A 25,715-nucleotide genomic window follows, 5' to 3' on the forward strand; every position below is an offset into this window, starting at 1 on the left:
AGTTCAGAAACATATAAACTGTTTTGTAGCTACCCATACATTCTGTGTCCTGAATAGCTGGCTACCAGCATGGGCATGGTTGTGGGATTGGAGCATAATTCAGATGGGAACCAAAAGACCAGATAAATACTTTATTATAATTATTACTAGGCTATAATTTAAGGCTTGTATGACTCTGAGGGAGATATATGTGGAATAATCTGACCTGTAAATCTGGAATGTGGTAGATAAACTGCAGTGAATTAGCTGTGTTGGCACCTCAAGTGTGCAATTTCTAACATGTCCCATGTGTGAAAGTGCTAATAACACTAAGATTAGAGGAAGGAGGCCATCTAATTGATATTTCCTAAAACCCACTGCCTGGATCTGGCTGCTGGGTTGTTGTATTAAAATTGACAATCCATATTCTTGAATGAAGGCAGGTGTGATTTCAGGGCTTTGCTTCCATCTCAGTGCTGTTGACTGCACAGTCAGAGGGTCATGCCAGCTGGGTAGGTGCCTCAGGAGACTGTGGCAAGGAATGAGCTGTTTGTGAATCCAGAATGGCCTTTGATGATGGTTACTCAAACTGACAGTGCCTCAGGGCACAGACAGTGGTAGAAATCAGGTATAGGGAACTTCTGGTGAAAATCTGTGAGCCTATGAACTCTTGTTCAATGCGAATTGGTCTCTAAAGCATGATTATCCACATTTCAGTTACATGCACAGTAGGTCTGTATCATGGAGGTTTTGTCCCAGCAGCTTACGTGTTTGCTTTGATAGCTGATTATTTAGTGCAATAAGTCTGTGTGCCATTATTCTTGTTATGGCTGTCCAGTTCCTAACAGTCTGAACAAAGAAGATACTTGTCAGAAAATTTTTACTCTGGTTAGGTCAGCAATTAAAAGTGTATTGTTTAAGATAACTAGATAGGATAGGAAAGAAAAAGGGAGCAATGGATAAAATTTTACAGAGTTAAACTAAATCTTTATCTGCTTGTGTAGTAGCCTTCCACAATCTAACTGTCAAGATTCTCAGGTACTTGGGATCACTTTGTACTAAAAGTACTTGTGCCATCCAGTCCTCCCTTGGGACTAGATGAAACCTTTACACACATTGTAACATGTTACCTCTGTGGGAGAAAGTAGTTTCTCCTCTGGGCTGGGGAGAGTAGTCTGATAGTTAGGTGATATTAATGTGTCATAAGTTCATAAGTTCATAAGTTCATAAGGTTGGAAAGGACCTATAAGATCATCTAGTCCAACCATCCTCCTATCACTATCTCTACCCAACTACTAAATTAAGTCCTTTAGCACCTCATCTAAACGCTTCTTGAACAGGAATACTGTGTCAGGAATACTGTGTATTACTCTTGCTCCTATCATATTAGCTTCCCACTTAAAAGAGAGAAATAAACCAAGAAGCATTTGATTTGGTCAGTCATGGTACAGTATGCAAGATCTCTTCATACTTTAATGGCTCACTTAGTAAAATGTAGTAATGACTGTGCTGGCAGGTGATAAAAAGGACTCTGCATTTGATCTTTGGGTAACAATGTGAAGAAAGAAAGTAACAAGCTCTTCTGATCCTCTTTTATTTTATTATGCATAGAAATGAAAGGAAAATACTTCTTTCTTCACAGCGAAAAGAGGAAGAAAAATGATGGCATGAATCTTCATGAAAGTTGATTATTCTGTGTATTAGCCATAGATAGAAAAAAATGAAGTACTAAGCCATTAAAGAGCTTAGTGAATTTAAAGGAATGATGATATGAAAACTGAAATCTTCACTGTGAACTTTTGGCTCTGAGGCAGTAGGTTAAGCTTTAATTTCTCTTTGTTTCACAGTACAAGCTGTGCAGTGAATTAACTCTTCCTTTCAGAAGTTTTGTCTTTATAAGATCACATGGGAATGAGAACGTGTGCCTCTGTAACAGTTAGTGCTACTTCCTTCCCTGTTACAAACAGTTTCTAGGGTAGGGTAGAATTGAAAAGCTATGAGAATAAATGCTATTAATGGACAGTGAGTTCCCCATCTGAAATGAGTTACTCTTACTGCTAAAGAGCTTTTACCATTTCACTATTGAGAATAACTACCCAATATTGAAAGTAGCTCTTAAAGTTCTTAATAATGGAAGATTTTTAAAGCCTGGTTAGATTTTTTTTTATATCTGCAGAGGAAAAAAATACATTTGCATATCACATTTGTGGAAGAAGTTCTTGGAAGAAATACCTACTGTGTAATTTACATAATGATGTTATCCCATCAGGGCTAGGAAGAACCTCACTTACTGGGAGAATTATTAACAACCATTTCTGAGGATGTGGTACTCTCAAAAAGTATAATCATGTGATAGTGTCATTTAAGTTTAACGTGGTAGGTTATCAGAGAGAGAAACATCTATCCACTGACACTGCTGTTGTAGTTCTGAAAGAATCTGCTGTAGCATCTAAGGGAAAAAAAAAAGGAAATATGATGATAACAATTTCCAAACAAATACCATTAGTGCAGGAAGGTTTGTGGACTGTTGGGAGTGGGCTGGTTTTAATCTTCTTGCCACTTACACATATTTTGTACTTTAAAAATATTCAGGTTGCCTCCCCAGACAAAATAATTTATTCTGAAAACACATAGGAAAACCAAACTCAGGTCATCTTTACCAACACAGTCATTTAATGCTGCCTTGCTCTGTGACTCATTGCATTAAGCAGTCTGTTTCAGTCTCAGTGACAGAGGAAAAAAAAAGCGTACTATTGCTTAAAATGGACATACACAGAATGCTATGTCTGTGTGCATGAGACTCCTATCCTCCAGCATGCAGATTTAAATTTTATGTGTATTTTTGTATCCTTCTCAAAATAATGTGCTGCTGTTATTTTCAAACATGTGACTTTTTTTTTTTTTAATCATCCTGGTTGCTTAGCTACAGCAGCAGCTTGTTGCAGTACATTCCAGAGTACATAGTGGCTGCTTTAAAAAGTTAGTGTTCTTTTTCAGAGAGATTTTCTCTTACCTAGTGGGCATAAGAAAGGGAAAGGGAAACAAAGTTTTTGTCCTTGCTTATCATTTAGAATGAGCTTTCTGAAGTCAAAAATAATATGTGAAAAAAACTGTGCACACATACAGCCGTATCTCTCTGTGAGAAATCCATACAGTGAATGTAATACTGTAAAACAAATTCCTGCCCACTATCCATCTCCTGTCATCCTTAACATTATGCAAACATGATACATATCAAAATTCCCATTGAAGTATAATGCCAAATCCTGGTAAAAGGTGCTAGAAAGAAATCATACTTCACTGTGCCATTATGTTCTTCTGGAGAAAGGTAGGAACTTCATTTTATAAAAAAATAAAAAAATAAATAAAAATAAAGCTCTATAAAAATGAGAACCTGGAGAGCATAAAAATGTTTTGCTCTTTTGGACATTAGGGTAATTTATCTACTGGCACCTGCTGGGACTGACTGAGCAGTGATGTAATCCAGTATTCTTTTACCCTATATTTGTCTTGCTTTGGTTTATTTGTGTCTAGTCCTTGTTTTTCAGGATCTTCACATTATTCTTTAAAGCTGAGATAAATGCCTTTTTGCTATTCAAGGGTAAATGCCAACCTTTTTCACAGCAGCTTGTGGACATTTTGCATCCAAGGTTCCACAAATCTGATTTAGCAGTGATCTTTATTGGTGTGCACAGCCGATCTGATCCAAAGCCCAAAGAACCCATCTATAATTATTTTATATACATACAGAAGGAGACTTTGGATCAGAGCTTATTAGACATATTATTCTTGTAGATTTGCTGGTAATGACAGAGGTTATTTTCCATGGTGATAGCAACAAAATAATGCATGTTTGGATACAGCAAAAGGCAGGATGAGGGAGAGAAAAGGAGAAAAGAAGGGAAGAAAGTGGAAGGGGGAAAGAGGGAGACCATGGCATAAAAGAGAGAATAGCTTTGATATTCTCAGTGAAATCCAGCATTGTTAGGTCTGTTGATGTGGTGAAAAGCTGAGAAGAATGAAATGACATCGTTTTAAAATTCATTGTTGTTATTTGTTTCTGCACTGAGAGCCTGGTTCTGCCCCCCACAGTCACTACTAAAATGCAGCAGAGACTACCTCGGTGTAATGAGCAGGGGAATGCAAAGACTCATAGTGCAATTCATTAGACTTAGATGGTGATCTACACTCTGGTAAAAATAAGGGGTTTTGCTGCTGAAGATAAGTTTCATTGTACTCATCTCCTGAGACTTCATCAACTATCACTTACCAGACAGATGCCGAATGCTGCACTTGAAGTAGATTGTTACTTCCTCTTTCTTTGTTCTTGTTGATGGTCGTTTAAAGTGCATTCTTATGGTCTGTTTAAAGTTGGCTCAAACTTTGATTCAAAATAATTTTTTTTCATTCTCAGCCATTGCATTTCAAATAGAGCAGTAGTTGTATGATACAAGGCAGAGGGAGACACTAATGTAAGGGACACTTTATGCCCCTGTTCAGTGAAAGGAAGGAAGTATAACACACTTCCTCAATACAACAGATGTAAGTTTGGGAGTGGGCCTTCATTCCACTTCCAGAAATCACAGCTGAACTGTGGTGGGGCTATATAGTGTTGGAAAGCTGTTGTTATCTTAAAAATCATGGAAGTGGTAGAGTGTGTCTCTCCTGTTTCATACGTCCTTCATTGCCACCACTGTGCCCAACTGCTCAGGAGTGGGTGAGGAGTTCATTTCTTGGGAGGGACCAAACAGGTCTTTGATATTGCCATGACACAAAATTGACAGTTAATTCTATTATGACCAAAAAAAAAGTGCAGCTGTATGGATATGAAATTCAGTCACAGGCTGTGTTCCTCAATGCTGGCCAAGAGATGTTGTCCATTTCTTAGCCTAACAGTGAGCCACATCCATGCATTCCAGTTCATTGCTACTACCTGAATTCCTTGGAGAAATTTAGAAGCAGTCTGTTTCCAGTTAGGATTTCACGTATTCTCAAAAAAGAAATAAAAGCAAGAGAAAATTTATTTATTTTTTAATGGATATTTTCTCATTTGACACTGTACCATGTTTCCTTTCTTAATACTTGAAAAATACAGTTTAGATCTTAGCACTACATTACTTATCAAGATTACTTGGCATGTTTTCATTGTGTATTGCTACATCATTCTCCAACAGCATTTATGTGCAAATTCAGGAGCAATGGGATGAGAATAATAGGAAAAGAGGTATCTTAAAATGTTGATTGAATTTTTCCCATAATCCTTCTCCTAGTCTAAACAGCCATACCATTGAATGCACTGTAAATCACTGATAATCTTTATTTCTATGGCATAGTAGTATTTGATTATATAGTTTCTATCTAGCCTACAATGGCCAGATGCACCAAGGACTGAAAGAAGAAGAGGAACGACAAACAGTTGCTATACTGAAAGAGAGCTATCCGTTGGTCTTCATCCTCCTGCACATTTTGCTCAGTAATTCACTTAGGCTATGAATCATGATCAGATTGACTCCCAGGAAGACAAATCACCAGTCAGCCACTGCATTTATAATACTGATTACAGTTTTCTGTTGTTTCTCAAGAACTGTGCTTTATTCTATCCAATTCTTTCTTTCTTTCTTTCTTTTTTCCTGTGGGGATGAAGGGAAAAAAGATTTTTTTTTTCTCTTGGTTGGGTTGTTTCTGGCTATTTTGTTGAGCTCTCTTGGTGACCAGAGCTGTGGATGAAGCATAACATTTATGATCAAATAAAACAAAAGATGAAAGAAATGTGATGATCTGAAGATAACAAAGCATTGCATCAGAATTTTCCTATCCCACCTGCTAATTTAGATATTAATAACAGACATACTTAACATGGGAAACAGAGAAGATGAACACAGCAGGTTAGTGCTATGCCATTCTTTAGGATATTCTCCTCAAGAGAAGTCCATGTTTTTCTGTGTTTGTGTGGCTCAGATGTCTTCTTGTGTGCATATGCACACAATTCACAATCTTTTAGAATACAATGAAGATATGCTGATACTTAGAAAAGTGACAAATAAGGTACTAAAGAAAAATTAGATGTTTTGGCTTGCCTGAATTCATCCAGTAGCAAAAAAATATGGGGTTTTTTTGGTCGTTTCTTCTGTTTCCTTCATTTGAAAGATCAAATCCTACAGCAGAGCAGCGTGTGTAGGGAAATGTATTGCATTCATTTCTCTACAACTGTGTGTATGCCAAAACCAATTATGAGGTAAATATACTTGACTTTTGCTCATTTGAAAGCAAGTTCCATTTTTACTTTCTAATTTTGATCATATAAATGTTACTGAAGTTTTTAGAGTGACCATGAAGTTAATGTATGGACTGTTTTTAACGACCATCGTTTTTTAGTGTTTGACCTAGACACTGGCAAGCAATTCTGTCTTGGAAAACCCACAAGTAATTAAACACTGAGAAAGGCATAAAAACTGGCTAAGCCCAAAATTGGAAGCCAAAGCTTCTTCCCTGACTTGACAAGTAACTTCACCCTTTAAAGTCTAGACATTTTCAATCTGAAGAATGTATAGAGAGTTTATGAAACCGGTCATGAACAGGACTGTGGACGTAATTGGGGCTTTTTGGAAGTGAAAAAAATCCCTGCAGTGAAGATCAGGACAAAATAGAAATACTGTTTTCTACTTGATTATATGTAAAAACTAAAATTCCATTTAATTGTTCTCAAAAATCTATCTTCAGAATGCAGCTTCGTGCAATCTGAGGTATCCTAACATCCACAAGGTTAATATCAGTGGCAGTTACTTATTTTGGCCAGTGGTGCAGCTCTTCACATGCTTATCCAGAGTCTGCACTGAAGTCACTTTTCTACCTTTCGAGGGCTAGAAGCTGCATTGTGCATCTTTTGTTACGAAGCTAAGTGTATTAATCATTCATGGATCCCCATCTCCTCTATCGATCCAGTTTGGATGCTTTAACTGAACAATGAAGCAGAAACAAAGAGGAGAAGTAATAATAGTTCAACCTTTAGTGTTCAGAGCAGTATCTGATTAGACAACTAATATCCCAACATTAGTACTCACATATTTCATGGCCTTCTTTCAAATTTCTCATATCTTATAATTAAAAAATTGCTTTATGAAATCAAAATTAAAACAGAAGTTCTCTATCTATGAAGATATTTTCCATTGATTTAAGAAGATCATTCTGCATAAATGGTATATTACACACAGGGAGCACTGATACCTGGTAGTAAATAGCAGTACTCATCGTGAAGACTTACAGCCCAACAGGCAGGCACAGAATAGCATACCAACACGCTGAAAAACCCCTCTCCTGGCAAGCTGCTGGGAGGATCACAGCCTACTCAGTTTCACAACTTGTTTTTTCTGCTTGCATAGGCTGCTAAGCTGTAGAGAACTGTATGACAGATGCTTTTCTTTCAAGTATTGTTAAAAAGACAGAAGTGCTGTAACACTCTGTGGGACAGATCTTCCAAAGGCTGAAGAAGATAGAAGAGCAACAAAATGAGAAGTGCATGCTTGCAGTAGGGATGGGCTCATGAGGCTAAGGACGAGGAGCAGAGCTGAGTATAATGTTTTATAGAGAGGGGTGGCAATTTTTCTTTGTCCATTCTGCCTTGGGCAAGAATAGTGAAGGTTATGGTATAGACAGTCTTCCATTAACTTGTCATCTGCTGTGTTCAAGCTCATTTTCATTCATAGTGGATTGCCAGTTACTTCTTCAGAGCTGACAGCTTTGACAAACATTGCTTCCTCTGTGCACTCTTCACATTACATCATTGACATTTTTATTCTCCTCAGGTTTCCTTCCAAGCAAATAGCAGTTTGGGGAAAACCATTTTCAAAGCTCAGTTTCAACAATATTTTCAAGATGGCTGGCACTGCTTTGATTTACGGTTTCTATGATAACACCTACAGTAAAACAATCTGCTCTTGTTTAAAAACATTTGGTTCTTATGCTTTTACTTTGGCTTTCTGCAAGTCATGTAAACCACAGCAGTTTCACCACCTGCTGCCTGCATTGGATGCATTTATATCAGTATTTTAGATCAGACTGGGACTGGACTTATGGAGAAAATCTCCTGCCCCAAATGTTTTGCTCTGTAAATCCATTTGTGTTGGCCTGTAGAACATGACATATGCATAGACATATATTTTGCAGTTCAAACAAATTTTGAACCATCACAACTGAACTCCAGTTCTTTCTGAAATTACCCATGTTCCTGCTCCAAAGCCTGTTATTGTTTTCCTTTACATTTAATTCCATAGCTTTTGATCAGTACTGCAACTTTAGTAACTACCAAGTATGTGAAGTTTTGCACGTGACAGACAAAATGTACACATCTCATTCCTTGGTACAAAGTTCAATGTCCTTTTTTCCTAAGAAACAGTTCCCATATTGCCAGTGTTTCTCCATACTGAGGTCACCTGTATTTCTGCAAATGTAAGCAACAAAATAAAAGAATACTGCTGGACCAAAAAGAAGAAAAATGATTAAAAGTCATCAAAAACCTATTCAGATTTGCCAGCAGGAGCATTGATTTGAGGCATTCAGTTAATTTGTCTTAGCTGGAAGACTATTGTCCTCTGCAACCATGAAGTATTTTTCATTTATCCTTGCATGAATTCAGCTAGCTGTCTTACAACAAGGACAGACTTATTTAATTTTTTGTCAACTAGAGAGCAGTAGAAAAAGCGTTTGCATTTTTTTTCCATACATAAGGTATATAAATCAGATTCTTACCATGCACACGGGTGAGTGTATAGTATCATTACGTGAAGATAACTGTTCTAAAATTTTTACAATAAGAATTTAGAGATGTCCTATGATTTCAGTAAGGGATAAAAATGAAAGGAGAATCTTTGTATCCCAATCACTTGGCTTAATTGTTTCCACACATTAAAAAACCTGAGCATTGTCAAATCTTTGTAGCAAGCTCACATCACAGGTTTGAGGCCTAGCTGAGAGATCGGAGATAATCTTCACCTTGTCCGGCCTTCTAGCTTCCCTCCTTTCTTCCTCACAAAATTTACAAGAACTTTCACATGTAGAATGAATGAAGAAGCTTCCTAGCTTGCATCACAACATCATCACAGTGCCTGCAGCTGGCATCCTACCTACCTCTGAGTGCCTGGCTCAGGACACAGTCGCGGATTACTGTGTTGGCTCAGCACTGTCTTCTGGGATGTAGATTACTAATGTTATAATTATCTTCATGCTAGGGATTTGTTGTGTTATTCACTGGTGTTCAGATAACAACTACCAAGACAAGGAATTTATGTTCTATGTAGCAATGCAGGAATTTGAAAAACGGAACTAGGAAACTAGGAAGGAAAAGATAGTTTCTGTAAATTTAATGTATTTGCTTGAGTTGAACCTGATAGAGGATAATAGGAAATTTAAAGGTAAGATGAGAATCAAGAATATTTACATTCATCAGAAGAAACGAAGAAAGTACTCAAGTGGTGGGAGGAGGGAAGACTTTCCATCGATCCTGGTGTCACTAGAGGAAGGAGCAGAATAAGGAAAAAGCATGCTGGTAGAGTCATGATAACATCCTGAAAGAGAGACTGCATGTGAGCCAGAAAAGCAGGTACGACACTGGAAGGGAAGGAACTTCTTATGTGTTGCCTTGCAACAGCAACAGCAGCAGCCTCTGGAAGCCATGGGCAAGGAAGGAACAAAGAAGGCAGGGATGAGAGTAGAGAATGCAGCCTAATTCTAAGGGACAGCAGTGGGCAGCCAGCCTGGCCTGACCTGGCAGCTTGGAAGGCTACAGAGTTGGCTGAAGTTAGACCTGGAAACAAGTGCCTGTCTGCAAGGATGCAAGGGAAAGCTGAGAATTGTTGTTTCTTCCTGTCTGACCCTATTTGGAGGCTTTGCTGTTTAAAAATTTCACTATTTCAGTTATATTGAAATGAAATTGGCTTTCTTGGTTTTAAAGGCCTTTGATATTTGTTAGAAAATTCTTTATAGATTACCTGAGCATGTTCCAAGTTTAGGTTGACTTGGATTCAGATTTTTTCAAGGGAAGCTTTGATAATAGAAGGTGAAATAATACTCTGTTCATATAACAATCAAATTAGAAATCAGGTTATTGCATTGTTTGTATAGGTTATAAACTATATCTCACATCTGATGCCCAGAAGAAGCATTACTTGAGGATGAGCTGTAAGCCCACAGGTGTGCTCTTCCCAAGGGAACGCTGCTTACTTAAACTGGATTCTAACCCCCACCTGCAGGAAACTCAGTTTCATGGCCCTGTGACTAAAACTTTTTGATTTGCTTGGCCAGTGTGCCTAGCAGTTTCCTCTCTTCCTGATTGAAATAAGTAGATGGATCTACATGCCATCTGACCTGCAGTACTTCTGATGTGGCAAGGTGATATTGGTAACTGGCCTGACTTGATCCTTGCTGAATAATTTAGCTCAGGTATGTTTCTAGGTAGCTGACTATCCAGATGAGCATCTTGTATTACTGCCTATTGTCATGGTTACAGGTCTGGCTGCATCTCCTCTCCCCTTGCTGAGTTTTCTGAGTGTAATATGAGGGCTGTCCTTGCCTGGGGTGCAGTTCAGCCAATCTTCCATTGACAGGCGTGGATGTAAAAAAGCAGCCTGAAAATGAGCCATGGCTCATTTCAGCATCTCTGATAGAATTTAAATATGTGCAGTGGATGCACTAATATTTGCTTGGAACTACCAGGAAGTGAAGGCTGAAGCAGCTATATTTTCTTATATCTCCACAGTCAAAACTTGTTTTTAATTAGACCTTTTAAATGTCATCAGAATCCCCTATCAATAGAAAATATTTGTAAGTATGTAGATGCATACACCACCAAAATGCCATCTCATTTATGTTACTGTATTATACAAACCAAAGATTCTCAGGGCAGCTGCTAACTCCTCATATTGGTCAATTCTTATCACAGAATCACAGAATTGTAGGGATTGGAAGGGACCTCTAGAGTTCATCTTGTCCAACCCCCTGCCAAAGCAGCTCCCTAGCCCAGGTTGCACAGGTAGGCGTCCAGGCAGGTCTTGAATGTGTCCAGAGAAGGAGACTCCACCACCTCTCTGTGCAGCTGTGCCTCTGTCAGCTGTGCCTCTGTCAGCTCTGTCACTGCACTGTGAAGAGGTTCCCATGCACATTTGTGCAGAACTTCTTATGCCTCAGTTTGTGGCCATTTCCCCTCATCCTATCACCACACACTGCAGAGAGGAGCCTGGCCTCATCCCTTTGCCTCCCGCTCCTTAGATATTTATAGACGTGGATCAGATCCCCTCACAGTCTTCTTTCCTCAAGGCTGAACAGACCCAGGTCTCTCAGCCTCTCCTCATACGGGAGGTGTTCCACACCCTTTATCATCTTTGTAGCCCTCCACTGGTCTCTTTCAAGGAGATCTGAACTTTTTTGTACTGGGGAGCTCAGCTGGACACAATACTTCAGGTGAGGCCTCACCAGGGCAGAGTAGAGGGGGAGGATCACCTCCCTTGACCTGCTGGCCACGCTCTTTTTAATGTGCCCCAGGATCCCATTGGCCTTCTTGGCCACCAGGGCACACTGCTGGCTCTTGGCCAACCTTTCATCCATCAGGACACCCAGGTCCAGTATGTCATCCACCAACCTGTACTGGTGCATGTGGTTATTCCTCCCTATGTGCAAGACTCTACACTTGTTCTTGTTAAACCTCATCTGGTTCCTTTCTTCCCAACTCTCCAGCCTGTCAAGGTTATAGAGTTCAAGTATGTAGTGCCTGTGTCTGTGTTGTCCAGTGCCCTGGAGAAAGTGCCCTCCTATGTCATAAGGCTTCCTGACAGCCACAGGAGGTGGCTAGTGTACCCCTGCATTGTCCATCAAGGACAAAGCCAGGCCTTGCAGCCAGACTCTCTGGGCAAAGCATCACAGACTTTTCCCTTTTGCTGAGTAAAGTTTTTTGTTTATCTCTCTGTGTAAGGATTATTTTAAAGATCATACTTCTATTTATTAAAAATCTTTTGGGGTGATTGAGTTCAGGCAGGAGGAATGTTGGTGACATTTGGGTGATGAAAGAGTTGTTTGGAAAGGAGGAGTTTTCAGTAACTTCAAAATCTTTTTGAATGACATCTCTTTCATGTGAAAGCTTCTTTCCTTCTTGTTTCATTTATTATTTCTGTATTTTATGCTTGAGGCATTTTTGTTGTTTTCTGCTTTCCCTGGATATTCATAATCATTTCTGTATGATATCTAAAATCATCAAAAAGTGACCTAATTCTTGAAAGTAGAATGCAGCAATACCTGTGCAGAGTATTGCAGCAGATGAGACCTAAGAAGAAAAGGTATTCTGACCACAGAATGCAGACTTTGTTTTGAATTACTGATATAGAAAAATATCTGGATATCAGCTTAGATTTAAATGTATTTATCACAATGTTTTGATTTCTAGGAACTTTGAACCAAAAGAACTGGGGAAAAAAATACTCAGCTTGCAATGGTGCCAAACAATCTCCTATTAATATTGATGAAGACCTTACCCAAGTAAATGTGAATCTGAAGAAACTTAAATTCCACGGATGGGAAAAGGAAACTGGAGAAGATACTTTCATTCATAACAATGGCAAAACAGGTAAAATATCATGTTTCATGTTTGGAGTTTGGAGTGACAGAGGACAACAAGCCATGGATTTTTGATTAAATGTTTTTCCTTTGTCTTTTCCTTAGCCTTTGTGTTCTGAATTTCCCCATTTAAAGACAATAGTTATAAACAAATAAATAAATAAATAAATAAGAACATAAATAATGACTATAAATAAGCATAATAAAAAAAATCACTGAAGCACAAATAAAAATAATGTTGACAGAACTGAAGAAAGCACAGCATCACTTAGCACTTCACTAAGCTAAACAGTAATTTACTGTTTTCTACAAAATAATGATAGCTGTTACAAAATATCTAGAATTTTAAATGAGTATACAGAAATTATTATTTTTTAAATACAAATGGATTACCTACTCAGCTGGAAGCACTTCAAGAACCAGTTGCAGTTTCAAAAATCTAATGGTGATGGGATTCATCAACATGTCGATGCCTGTAACGTAGACACATGTATGAATTACTCACTTCAACTCCTTTCTTCAAATAAGAAAAAATAAAAAAAAAGAGAGAAATAGAAAAAGAGAAATAGATGATTTTGTGGTCTGATCTGTATTACCTATCTTAAAAATGTTTTCTATGAAAAGATAATTCATGCCTACAAGGGCTTATTTCTCCCAGCTGTAAAAGTAGCTTATGGTAGCATATATATTGTCAGACAAATATTTTTCACCCACTTTGCTCTATAATCTAGGATAGTAGCATCCAAAAGATGCTTCACGGAAGCACTATATCTTGTTTCAGGTACTGAAATGAAGGAATACGTCTTGTAAAAACTATCCCTATCTCTATCTCACCACATTTCCCTGAAAATTCCTGGATTGGTCACTTGATTTATTTTATTTTATTTTATTTTATTTTATTTTATTTTATTTTATTTTATTTTATTTTATTTTATTTTATTTTATTTTATTTTATTTTATTTTATTTTATTTATTATTTTATTTATTTTATTTATTATTTTATTTATTTTATTTTTAGAAGCACTGAATGACTTGAGTTGGAATAGACTTTAAAGACCATCTAGTTCCAACCCAGTGCTATGGGCAGGGTTACTGTCTATCATATCAGGCTACCCAGCGCCCCATCCAGCCTGGCCTTGAGCACCTCCATGGATGGGGCATCCACATCATCTCTGAGGCTTGTGCCATTGCTTTACACCCTCAGAGCACAGATAACACATACAATACCACTCATTAATCTCTCACTGAGATTCCTGGATATTATTCAGACTGGTGACTTCCTTTCGTAACCTGGCCACTTGTTTGAAAATTACATCCAGCTGGGCACACTTGCATCCCTACACCCACCCCTGCTCTCAGGCCCTAAAGAGGCTTCCAGACATTGCAATTCCCGCAGATGAGGGTCTGGGCTGTTCTTTTGTTCTTTGGGAGGTTGATTTGGTTGTTTTTAGTGCTCTGGCTTCTAGCTTCTGTTCTTGGCACCATTATATACTTCATACTTACTGCTCAACGTATCACTTATTTCCCTCTTGCCCTACAAACTGAAATAAAAAATGTGTTTTTCTTTAAAAGAGATCCCCAAGAAAACATTCTTGAAAGTCCATAAAACTGGTGTGAGTTCTTCCTTCTCTAATGCTATTCAAGTATCATAAAAAGAACTGCAAAACTCTTCAGTTGAAATTGTCTTCAAGGTAGACAAGTAGCATGTAATGGAACTGAACTTCTTTAGTGCTATTTTAACAAGAGGTCAAACAATTCACAGTCATTACAGGTGGAAAAAACAAATGCAGGGCTTTGGCCTCTTCCATCCTGATAATTCCCTGCAGCGTGCAGGTGTTCAGTCCCATCTGCAGTTTGCATACATCTTCATCCAGATAAGGAGCCATCATCACTTCTTCCTAGGGAAGACAGCTCACAGACAGGACAGTCCTCCTAGTAACTGACTAAATATTTCTTCCCCTATTGTCCCTTGGAATTGCTATCTAGTATTGTGATCGTAATTAATAAGTTGTTGGTTTTGTTTTGTTTTGTTTTGTTTTAATTTTTTTGTTATAAAAGCAGATGCTTTCAGAAAGCTAGGTATTCTAGGAATTTATTTTCCTGGAAGGTCAAATTGGTGACTAGGACAGTGTTTCTGGACTTTTCAGTGTATTTGTGGGGCTAGTTTTCAGAGACAAAAAATAGTGCATTTTTTATGAATTACAGCATGAAATGAAACATATTTCTCCAAGTTAATAATGAATTAACACATTTTTTACTTTAAATGACCAACTTCCTGACAAATTGCATATGAAATATAGTAAAATAAGCATACCATATTTGGCTCTTAGCACCTGTACTGAGATACGAGAGTCATAGATGCCTTGACTAGCTTTTGTATTGACACTACTGTGCGGGCTTTTTGTCTCTTTCTCTTTGTTTAGTGGAGATTAACCTGACAAATGATTACTATGTAAGTGGAGGTGGCTTAGATACTGTATTCAAAGCAAGCAAGATCACTTTTCACTGGGGAAAATGCAATGCGTCATCAGACGGATCGGAACATAGCTTCGAAGGACAAAAATTTCCTCTTGAGGTAGAGTACAAAATAGATTTTGAGAATTTATCATTCTGCTGAAAGTAACATTGTTTACTAAACACCTTTGTTTAACACATAATTAAAGCTTACTTGTGAATTTAATCATCACTTCAATCCAAATTAGTAATATTTAAATGATGTATTTGAGAATAGCAGTGTAAGGCATTAGTCCATTGAGAATGTCTAAATGCATTTATCTTCTGTGATGACACTAGGATTTGGCCCTGCTAATCTGACAGAGTTTGAACCCCCACAAGTTTGGTCCATCTTGTCCCCCAGTAGTGGAATATTTAAGATGGGAATTGATTTTTCAAAGCTGGGGCTTCACTGAGAGCCAGGAGCTGCTCCACACTTCAGACACTTTGGATTTCAGTGTTAGAGCAAAGCATTAGCACCATTATTGTCCTGTTTTCTATGGAGAGCTGTGAAATAGGAGCTTTCCCTCAGAGGTGTGGGGTTTTTTTAACTCACAGCTCTTTAAAGTTTTCACTCATACTCTACTTGTCCCTCCAAGACATCTAATAGAAGGTTTACTTCAGCTACCATCAGATGAAAAGTTGTTCTCAGCAGAAGACTGTCCTTTTCATATCAGTGACCTGGTACTGAAGAATTCCCAACTGCATCTGAAGCTGGAGAGGATGGGATGCAACAAACCTAGTGCCCATGACAGCAAATGTGGGCACATAATCCTAGATTATCTTTTATTACCGGTGTTTCTCTACATTTACTTCAAGGCAAATGCAGGAGGGACACCCTGCTTTATTATTCGTGTTTTAGAGTTTATCTCATCTGAGTACTTTAGATTAGATAGGCAGTATCAGCTAGCTGTCCAGACTTGCTGCGTTGCCAATGGAGAATGATGTGCTCCTTGAAAAGACAGTTCCTCCAGTCTTAATGTTTTTCCAGTATAGAACTTTTTAGATAGGTAACAGTTGGTTAATCCTGTTCTGTATCATTAGATAATTCACATAAGATATATAACATATCTATGTATTTACACTAAGTTGGTTGGTTGAACATTTTTACTCAAAGAAGGAGTAGAAATAACTGTGTTGATTGTTTTTATATATGTAATATATGTTAATATGTATTTTTTTACAGATGCAAATCTACTGCTATGATGCAGATCTGTTTACAGACTTCGAAGAGGCAATTAAAGGAAATGGAAAGTTAAGAGCGTTATCAGTTTTGTTTGAGGTAAAAAAATCTGTGTCATTATCAAGCTTTGAAACAGCAGATGTTCAGACTGAGTTTAAAGGGTTCCAATGTGTGATCTGTGTTAAAAATTTGCATATATTCTTCTAATTTATTTTCACAAAAAAGAAAATTTGCAAATATAACTGCACTGCTTTAGGCCATGTATAATTTTGGTGGTAAACTACAACCTTCAATTTTTTTTCATGAAGTCTGTGCTGTAAAAAATGCAATTTCTTTTTAACAGATTGGAGTAGAAGATAATCCGGATTATATTCCAATCATTAATGGAGTAGATAGTGTTAGTCGTTTTGGTAAGTCTGCCACCATGTTTTATTGATTAATGGTTAGACTAAATTCAATTTCAGCATAATTGTGAAAACTTAAAGGCATTGAGGATTGCAGTTCTCAAGAGAATAGATCATAAATTTTGTTAGAAATAAGACTTAATTTACTCCAAGACTGAATATTTGTAACAACAGTAGTAAGTGTAGATGAATAAATATAATTATTACAAAGAGCTTGCAACTTTTAATATCCTAAATCAAATGAAATGCCTGATTTATCCCATGAATATTCTTAGTCCAGATAACACCATAGACCATCCAAGATGTGCTTTATAAACATTGAACCTGAATATTAGTATTCTGTAGACTCAGTGTTTTTTTCAGTAGTTGCTATGTGAATATGAAATATTTCATTTATGTTTGATTTGTACTAGCATTATTTATTCTAGCATTATTTATACCATCTGCCGATGCTGTTTTAGAATTACTCACAGCTTTACCCCACGTACACGGATCTCTGTTTCTAACTGTTTTGTAGTGGCTTCACAGAAGAATAAACGCAAATGATAAATGTTCTTCATGGGGTGTTTTGTTGCTCCACAGATGGCCATGACCCTAACAAAATGGGCAGCATTGCCTCAGTTTTCCTACATGTAATGTTACTTGAGTTTTGTAAAGCGCATTAGTATCGATGAGGTGAAAGTGTTAAAGGCTATTAATGTCACTATTTTAAGAAGTTTCACTAAAATTACTAAAAAAATTACACTAAAATTGGGATTGTTTATCTTCAGAAAGCAAATACTGTTCAATGAATACAAGAACGAGCAACTTTTGTAGATTAGAGACAGAGGAAGGAGGCATAAATCTGTTAGAATTTGCTATCTTTGTATGCCATCTCTGTGAAACACAAAGGAAAGTGAGTAACACATCAAGACAGATATTGTGCTACAGCCTTGCATAGGAGCTGTAAATTATCAGCAGTGAGATTCAAGATACAGACACTACATAGAATTTCAACAATGAACAGAATATGGTTTTCTTGGATAAAATGCAAATGAGCTCTGAAAATTCAGGTTACAAGGAAATCAAGTTGTTCATCTTGAAGAAAAGCGCATAGCACACAGTCTGTCTTGCCTGCAATATATATGATCTGTCCTTGTCAGTCACATCTGTACTATATGTATTTGAATCCCGCTTGCTGAATTCCCAAGCTGTGCAGAGGTGCCCTATTCCTTCCAGATGAACTCTCTCTTAAGTCTTCATAGGTGTTTAATTTTAAAATCTTGGCTGTTTATTAAATCCAGAGGCATTTTAAAATTCAAACTTGCAAAACCTAAAGCAGCATTCATACTGTAAATGAGAGGCTTCATGTCCCCAAGCCCTACTTACCATGGGCTGACCTTTCTTTCTTACTAAAAGAAAAACGTATCAGCAAAACACATTATCAGATAACAGTGGTACCTACTGTCTAAAGGTGGTGAAGGTGTGGACAGGAGAAATGGAAGTGCTTTGCTTGGCATTTCTAAATGTTTCCCTTTCATCATATGTGGATAAGACAGGGGAATAGCTAGCTTTTAGATGTTAACTGTGTGGAATAGTCACTATCAAAAGCATCAATGATTTGTGATAAACTGCTCTTGTAATCCACTGTGGAGACAAGGACAGGTCAGAAATCCACCTAGGACTAAAAGTAATAGACCACAAATTAACACACGGTCTGAGTGTTTATTGAAGATTCACGAGTGAATATTTTCAAAAGGAAACCACTTAAAAACAGTCACTTTGAATTGAAATAAAATGTATGAGGATTTGCAGTACTCCAAGGTGGGAATAACAAGTACTGTTTTGGATAATCCACAAAGAAGATCACTGATAATTGTCACAAACTGAAAAATTCTGTCAAGAGGAAATTGGTACCATTCCTGCTAATTTCTGATGCTGTACCCTACTGCAATATCAGCACAGATTTAGCTTTCTGTGGATGGACTCTGAGCAATTCATCATACTTGCTCCCAGCAGACAAGGTACCAGGTAAACTGCTGACCTGAGAGAACAGATATTATTTTCAAAGGACAATAAACAGAAAGGTCACATTCTCCTGGAGACGGCCTCTGCATCCTTCTCTGCTTTGTGTAAAGCTGTTATTGTCTCTGTTTTAAAACTCCCATATCTAATGAATCTCTGATAATGCAGCTCTCAGATTTGTCACAATTCCAGTTGCAGAGATTTTCTGCAGAAGTTGAGGTCCTATGAGAAACTCAACAACTTCACCAAATTGAGGTAGAGTGTGAAGTCATGTGGCGAGATCAACTAGAAAGACTTAATGTTTTATCACACACACAAACAATCACAGAATTGTAGGGTTTGAAGGGACTTCTAGAGATCATGGAGTACTCTGAAGTTCATGAGTGGGACAAAAGTTTGGCATCTCAGACAATTACTAGTACAGTTAGTTGAATAAGATCTTGTGAACAAATATACTAGTTGCTTTATTTCTAACTGGAGAAACCCATTCTACTTCCTCAAATGAACAAAAATTTTATTGAATAATATTCAATCTAAATAGAAAAGATGCAGCAATTTGTTCTTATGCTATGCTCTCTGAAAATCAGATTCCAAATAGCCTCAAAATTAGCAAGGTTCCATAATAGTAACTCCTTGGGATAGTGTGATTTCTATGTATTCATTACTATTTTATTCTAAAAAATGTTTGGTTTTTTTCTTTTTTTTCAGGAAAACAGGCTGCCTTAGAGCCATTTGTTTTGCTGAACCTTTTACCAAATGCAACGGACAAATACTACACTTACAATGGGTCTTTATCAACTCCTCCCTGCTCGGAAACAGTTGAATGGATTGTGTTTAAAGATACCGTTAGTATTTCTGAGCACCAGGTAATTCATTAAATGTATTAAAATGAAACAATTACGCACCATAACAGCAAAAATCAGTACTATGTGTGTGGTAAAAGCTCTTGCTATTCATTACCAGCCCAACAGTCTGGCTTTTTTTTTTTCTTGTCTAGTTTTAAGTTCTTCATACAGTCATCAAATGTAATCCCTCCAACCTGTCTGGACTTCTGGTACAGAGAGAAAAGAAAATGCTTCTTTGGCAGTTCCCTGTCCAAACAGTAGACAGAGAGTAGCTCCGCCAGCAGAGTGTTTGAGAAGTGCAGGTGTATTAAACCAGTAGACAGACTAACAAAATTTCAGTGCCACCTGAGAGAACTCAACAGGGAGAATTTCCCAGTGCATTTTTCCATGTTTTTTTTTTTTCCTTTTTTCTTTGTTTGCCTATTAGCAGAATCTAATTGATTTGTTATGACTTCTGACATAATTTTTATCACCTCTTCTAGTTAACAGTATTCTGTGAAGTCCTTACAATGCAGCAGTCTGGCTACGTGATGCTGATGGACTATTTGCTAAACAACTTTCGAGAGCAACAATATAAGTTCTTTGGGCAAGTGTTTTCCTCTTACACTGGACAAGAAGAAATTCATGAAGCAGGTATTTACGGAATAGTCACTACTCTTTTCATGGATTGAAAGATGATTTTCAGTAAAGGAGTCATCCTAGTATGAAAACACTCATTTTAAATTGTGTGGAAAGTAGCACAGTGTATTATTATTCATAAATCTATCACTTCAAAAAAAAAAAAAAAGAAAACTGGCAATCATAAAACATGTCATATTAAATGGAGTGGAAAATTAAATGCTTGTCTCGACCAAACGTTCAGTGAAGATCACGTCAATTCAAGCTTTCTTGCACTGCCCTTTTAATGTGTTTCAGACCTAAACAAAACTACCTTTTCACAAGCTGCAAGAGGATTTTGTTTTACAAACCCATTTGGTTCTTAGCTGTATAACGTGCATGCCTTTTCAATAGAATGTGACATCACCAAATTCATTTCATGTAGGCTACTGGGAAAGTAATAGATGGAGTGAATCCCAACAGCCAGATTCTGTTTTTTGTTTTACCTAAAACCTCGGGGAAGCCTGTGAAAGTTATGCAACCAGGACAACGTATGGAAGTATATGATTTTTGTGCTCATGAGTCCAGAAAAAAAAATCACCATTTATTTCTGCACTGCATCAAAAGTAGATTCAGGGAATTGACATTTTGTCTGTGAACATAATAACCATGCAGATAAGGAGAAAATGCCCAACCTAAAGATATAAAGATCCTTTTTTGCATTGAGTTGGATTATTAAAAATTGGAAGGCTGTTCAACTTCACTTAATAATAAACTGCTAAGCAATGCATCCCAAATTCCTGTGTGTAGTTAAAATTTCATATTTAGAATTACAGGAGTGCAGAATTTTGCTTTTGCTATAGTTCCAGTTTCAGAGTAGGTTTACAAGCTTATTCCATTGATTTGTAGATTTGTTTAACACCGAACAAAGGGGTTTCAGTCTGCCAACTTTAAGTTACAAGTGTCTTGCACTTATGTAACTGTTCATTGTGGCAACAAACACATGCAGTATTTATTCCAAACTATGATTCAAAGTAGCTATCAGTAGATTAAAAATTCTAGTTTGACTGTAGACATGGGAGGACCAAAAGAAATCTCTCTATATGTCACATTACTGTTAACATTAATATACACTACATAAATGCAACATCAAGTGCATATACATATACATCTTTATATATACACACACTCATACATCTAGACAAAGAGACAATTATATATTTCTTTTTTAATGTAAAATATTAGGGGATCATTGTTTTTTTCACCTGCCTTTTGATAGGGGTTAAATTACAATCCTTAGAAATTATTAAATTTACGTGCTGAGATGTGAAGACTACAATTTCAACGCTTCCAGGAGAAAATAGGCTTATGAATTCTTTATTCAAGTCTCTAGTCTTTGGTCAAAAACAACAATGACAAATCTTTGATAAATGTTTGGACAACTCACAGGAAATGTCAAGTAACTGTTGAAACAAGTTAGTTTCAAGTAGCTACATGAAAAATGATTTTGAGATTACAAATGGTAGTATTCCAGTTTTCTCCTGTTGAATGCAGTGTAAACTTTCACTAGGAAGTAAAAGTATGTGTGTGATTTATTGCTGTTATTACTTCATTTATTTCTCAAATACAGCTACATTTCCTTAGATGGGCTAAAAGCGTCTCTCTAATTGAGTTATAGAACTAATTTCAGCAATGTTTTCAGAAGTTTTAAGAGTTTCAGTCTCAACATTATTGGTGAGGAAATGGAAGATGCTTTGTTGCCCAGGGCTGCATAGTGATGCACATCTGATAGTTACATATACATATATGTATGCATATATTTAAGAAGCAGTTTAAAACAGCTAGTCCTTACAGCTACAGCCACCCTGTGGTCTCAACTCAAAAACCTTCCTGAAATTTTAGTGCTTTATCTCCACCATCTTCAGCTGGACTGGAAATCCATTTATAGTACAAATCATCTTTTTGTATAGAGCTTACAATCGTAGTGGTAGATGGCAGACTCATTACATAACTTCTCATCTACTCTGCTCTTTTATGAATGCCCTGTAAGTGTAGAAATATAATTCTTGTTAATCTTTCCGTATTTAATAAGCATATAAAAAACAGTGAGTTCTTAAAATTCAACACTGATGATAAATATTTTAAAAGATTATTTGTTACCCTGTTCACTAGCTTTCCCATTGCAAAATATAACTGTAAAATTCAACAGTTATTTTCAGTAAACTCTCATGCAAGAACAAGGGTAAGGATTCTTGCCCTTAATGCTGCACCAACCACAGACTATATAAATGAACTATAACCATTGTTAGATTCTCTAAACACATTTCCTTTTGCTCAGGACACTTTCTACTGACTTACCTACTCTGTCTCTCCACCTCCAACATATACTCAGAGCAGGCTAGAAGTAGAATGAACTGGGAAATAACTACTTCATATTATGCTCTGTAACATGGAATCTAGAAAGTCATTGTTGTCTTATCTAAATGCAGTGATTCCGTAACTGAAAATCTGGTTTTGAATGAAAAAATATATATATTAATTAATTAAATTGAATCCAGATTCAACTTAAAGTAAATGTAAACAGCAGATGTAGAGTAAAAAAAAAGAAAAGGTGTTCAATGATGTCTTAGAGCTACCCTGTGTCAAACTCAGGGAAAGATAAAATTATTTATATTCAAATAAGTCAAATTTGATCAATTCATACACAGCACAGACTTTATGATGATGATACTTATGTATCCTGTCTTCCTTGATGCAATTCATATGACATGAAAAACTTCCAAGCTGGGTGGATTGTGTTTTATTCTACAGAACAGACAAAGATAGGTACATTACAATATGATATTCAAAACCAGCATCTGAATACTCACCTACGGAGAACAGAGAGCCGAATTCAAGCTCAGCAGAGCCTTGAGTAGGTCTTCAGCTTCTCATGAATTGTATTTTGCTGTTTTGAGACAAAAAAAAAATCAGTTGAATATCTGTGACTTCAGACAGAAAAAAAAATTCATTTCTTGTAGTCCCTTTGCCCAGATTTTTGCAAACCTAATGTCAGAGCAGAAGTCTTTAGTTAGAGACATTGATACACGACCTCCTGGATTTTCCAAAGGTCTTGAGAGGGAACATGGATGAAGACAAGAGCAAAGCACAGGCAGGATGACAGATGAAAATTTGAAGAAGGGAACAAAACAACAGCTTGGGAAGAACTCAGAGTAAAATTAAGTGCAGACAGCTATTGTGTAGGAATATTGTTGGTTGCTGCCCAAAGAAACCAGACTAAGCATCAAAAGAATGAAAACAACAGGGAGAAGAACTTCCATTTCCTTGGAAAAATATATTTGGAAGAGCAACATGGAGAAGAAAACAGAGTAAAAATGAAAGAAATATTGGAGACACCAACCCTCCAGCTTTAAGTGTTTTGTAATAATTAGCTTGAGCATAGTCAAAGATTTCAGAACCAGATTCACTTTCATAAGTTCATAAGGTTGGAAAGGACCTATAAGATCATCTAGTCCAACTTTGGTGAGCAAAAGAGGAAGGGAGGAAAAGAGATGATAAAGTTGGCAATGTGAGTTTGGACCAAGGAAAAGCTTGGCAGGTATATTATGAAAACGTACTTGGAGAGTTATTTTAAATACCTAGAAAAATAAAATAGCTGTCTGATTTATTAATAACACTAAATAAATAAGTAGAATTTTTAAAATTTATCTTATACTGTAATGCTCGAAATTGAGAAGAGAATCATTATTACTGGTCTAATGATTTCCTTATGCCCTCTAGTGGATATGAACTGGGAGGACAAGTTTTATTAATGGAAGGGAATGTATGCAACTTGATTGTTTGTTTGTTTGCTTATTTGTTTGTTTGCTTAGTTTGCTCTTTGCTTACTTCAGTTAGGAGTGTTCAGTGAAATGAATAAAATGATATGTCAAATAAGTAGTACAATAGATTTAGAGCCTGGCAAGCTGTACAGTTCGAACTCAGTTGCGCAGACCAACACTTCTTTTATTAGCACACACACAAATAATCCCTTATCTTCCATTAAATGACTCAAACCAGAGTTAGCAGCACTTCCAAAGTGGAAGTGGACTGGAAATAGTTCGTTTTCAAAATACTGAGTATTGAATGCCCTCTAGTGTTCGAGTGGTAAATTGCAAAGCTAATGGAATACCTGTTCAAATTGTGGTATTGTTGGCTAAAAAAATTTGTGGTGTCATAATGTTTGCTTCCTTTACGGGAATTCCAGAGAGTCTACAACTCTTGCTCTCTTACTTAGCTTGATTTCAACATCTTCTTAGACTTAAAAAATGTTTTCTGCTTTATTCCAAATAGGCAATGACTTTTGCACAATTACTTGTACAAAAGTTAAAACTTTGCAATATCCATACAGACATCTTAGTATGTAATATTTAATTAAGTGGTAATTTTCATGTACGCTGATCAGTAATTTTGACTTGTCTAATAAGCAAAATATAGCAATAGAGATAAGGTAATAAATAAAACAACAGATTGAATAATATTCCTTTTCAGTGCATATAAAAGCAAAATAATAATAATAATAATAATAATAATTAACAGTATGTGTATGCCCAAATATAGGAAATACCCCAAAACTAAGAAAGAGGCAGGAATCTCATCTCAGCATTTCAACCACAGTCCTTAGCATCTTCAGTTTCAAACATGTAAGAGGAGAGATTCATAACAGGAAATGTCATTCCAATACACCAGCTCATATCTGTGGCTGCTGTGGTCTCCACTTGGGAACTAAAAATGAGAGAAGACTTTTGACATTCATCATTTCTATGTCTGACACCAGCAGAGATGATGAGAGCAAGGAAGGAAGGAAAATCAGCCTAAACTCAGAGCAGCCATGAATGATTCATCTGTATATTGTTTTGGTTTATTTGTTCCCGTATCACAATCTATCAGTCATTTTCCAGTGACCTTCAGATAAATAATTTACATTTTCTGCTGATGCAGTTTATTCACAGAGGTTAATCTACCTTGACCTTGTATATTACTTTCAAGGTAACACAGGTGCCTGGGTGATTTAAATAACAAATGACAGTCTCAGTCCATTTCTAGCACACTGGTAATCTGTATATCTAGAAATGTGTCAAAAGATTCAGTTTACTTGAATAAGATGAAATGTAGTGTAGGGGAAAAACTGGAAGACATTCAAAAGTAGCTGCCAGACCAGAGTTTGTCTGGAGTGTGAGGTTCAGGCTTACCAAGAAGGTGTGCATGAGTGGGGTTAGGAACTGCAATGAGCTGCAATATCCAGAGCAATGCTTAGGACATGATGATAGGAGTAGGCTGGTCAGGTCTGGAGAACATTCCCACTTTGCCAAGCTTAATCTGCCTCTTGCCTTTTTCTCCCCACTTCTTTCAACCTCCCTCTTGGAATCCATTGCTATCTACATATGTTTTTAAAGCTAAATGAAGGCAAAGGTTCTGATTGGAAAGTGGTGTAAAAGGGCAAGAGATTTGGAGCAGACTCAGACTCGCTGGTTTGCATTGCATCTACATAAACTTTTGGTGCCTCTCACTGGACTTTTTCAGTAGATGTTTAGATGGTGAAATGTAGTCAAGTGAAATTACTACCAGCTAATC

General features: G+C 36.9%; 1 protein-coding gene across 4 annotated transcripts in view; it reads left to right on the plus strand.

The window, feature by feature from the left end:
- PTPRZ1 (protein tyrosine phosphatase receptor type Z1) overlaps positions 1–25,715 on the plus strand; it is a 129,138-nt gene that overhangs the window by 57,037 nt on the left and 46,386 nt on the right. For all 4 annotated transcript variants that reach the window (XM_065743492.1, XM_065743493.1, XM_065743495.1 and 1 more), the window contains exons 3-8: positions 12,407–12,586; positions 15,000–15,151; positions 16,256–16,351; positions 16,596–16,662; positions 19,369–19,526; positions 19,988–20,138. In XM_065743492.1, the coding sequence (XP_065599564.1) occupies positions 12,407–12,586; positions 15,000–15,151; positions 16,256–16,351; positions 16,596–16,662; positions 19,369–19,526; positions 19,988–20,138 (804 nt within the window). The remainder of the gene's footprint in view (positions 1–12,406; positions 12,587–14,999; positions 15,152–16,255; positions 16,352–16,595; positions 16,663–19,368; positions 19,527–19,987; positions 20,139–25,715) is intronic.

This window comes from Cyrtonyx montezumae, unplaced genomic scaffold, assembly GCF_038088225.1.
Source record: "Cyrtonyx montezumae isolate F1298 unplaced genomic scaffold, pur_monq_1.0 scaffold_3, whole genome shotgun sequence".
In the NCBI taxonomy this organism is placed as follows: Eukaryota; Metazoa; Chordata; class Aves; order Galliformes; family Odontophoridae; genus Cyrtonyx; species Cyrtonyx montezumae.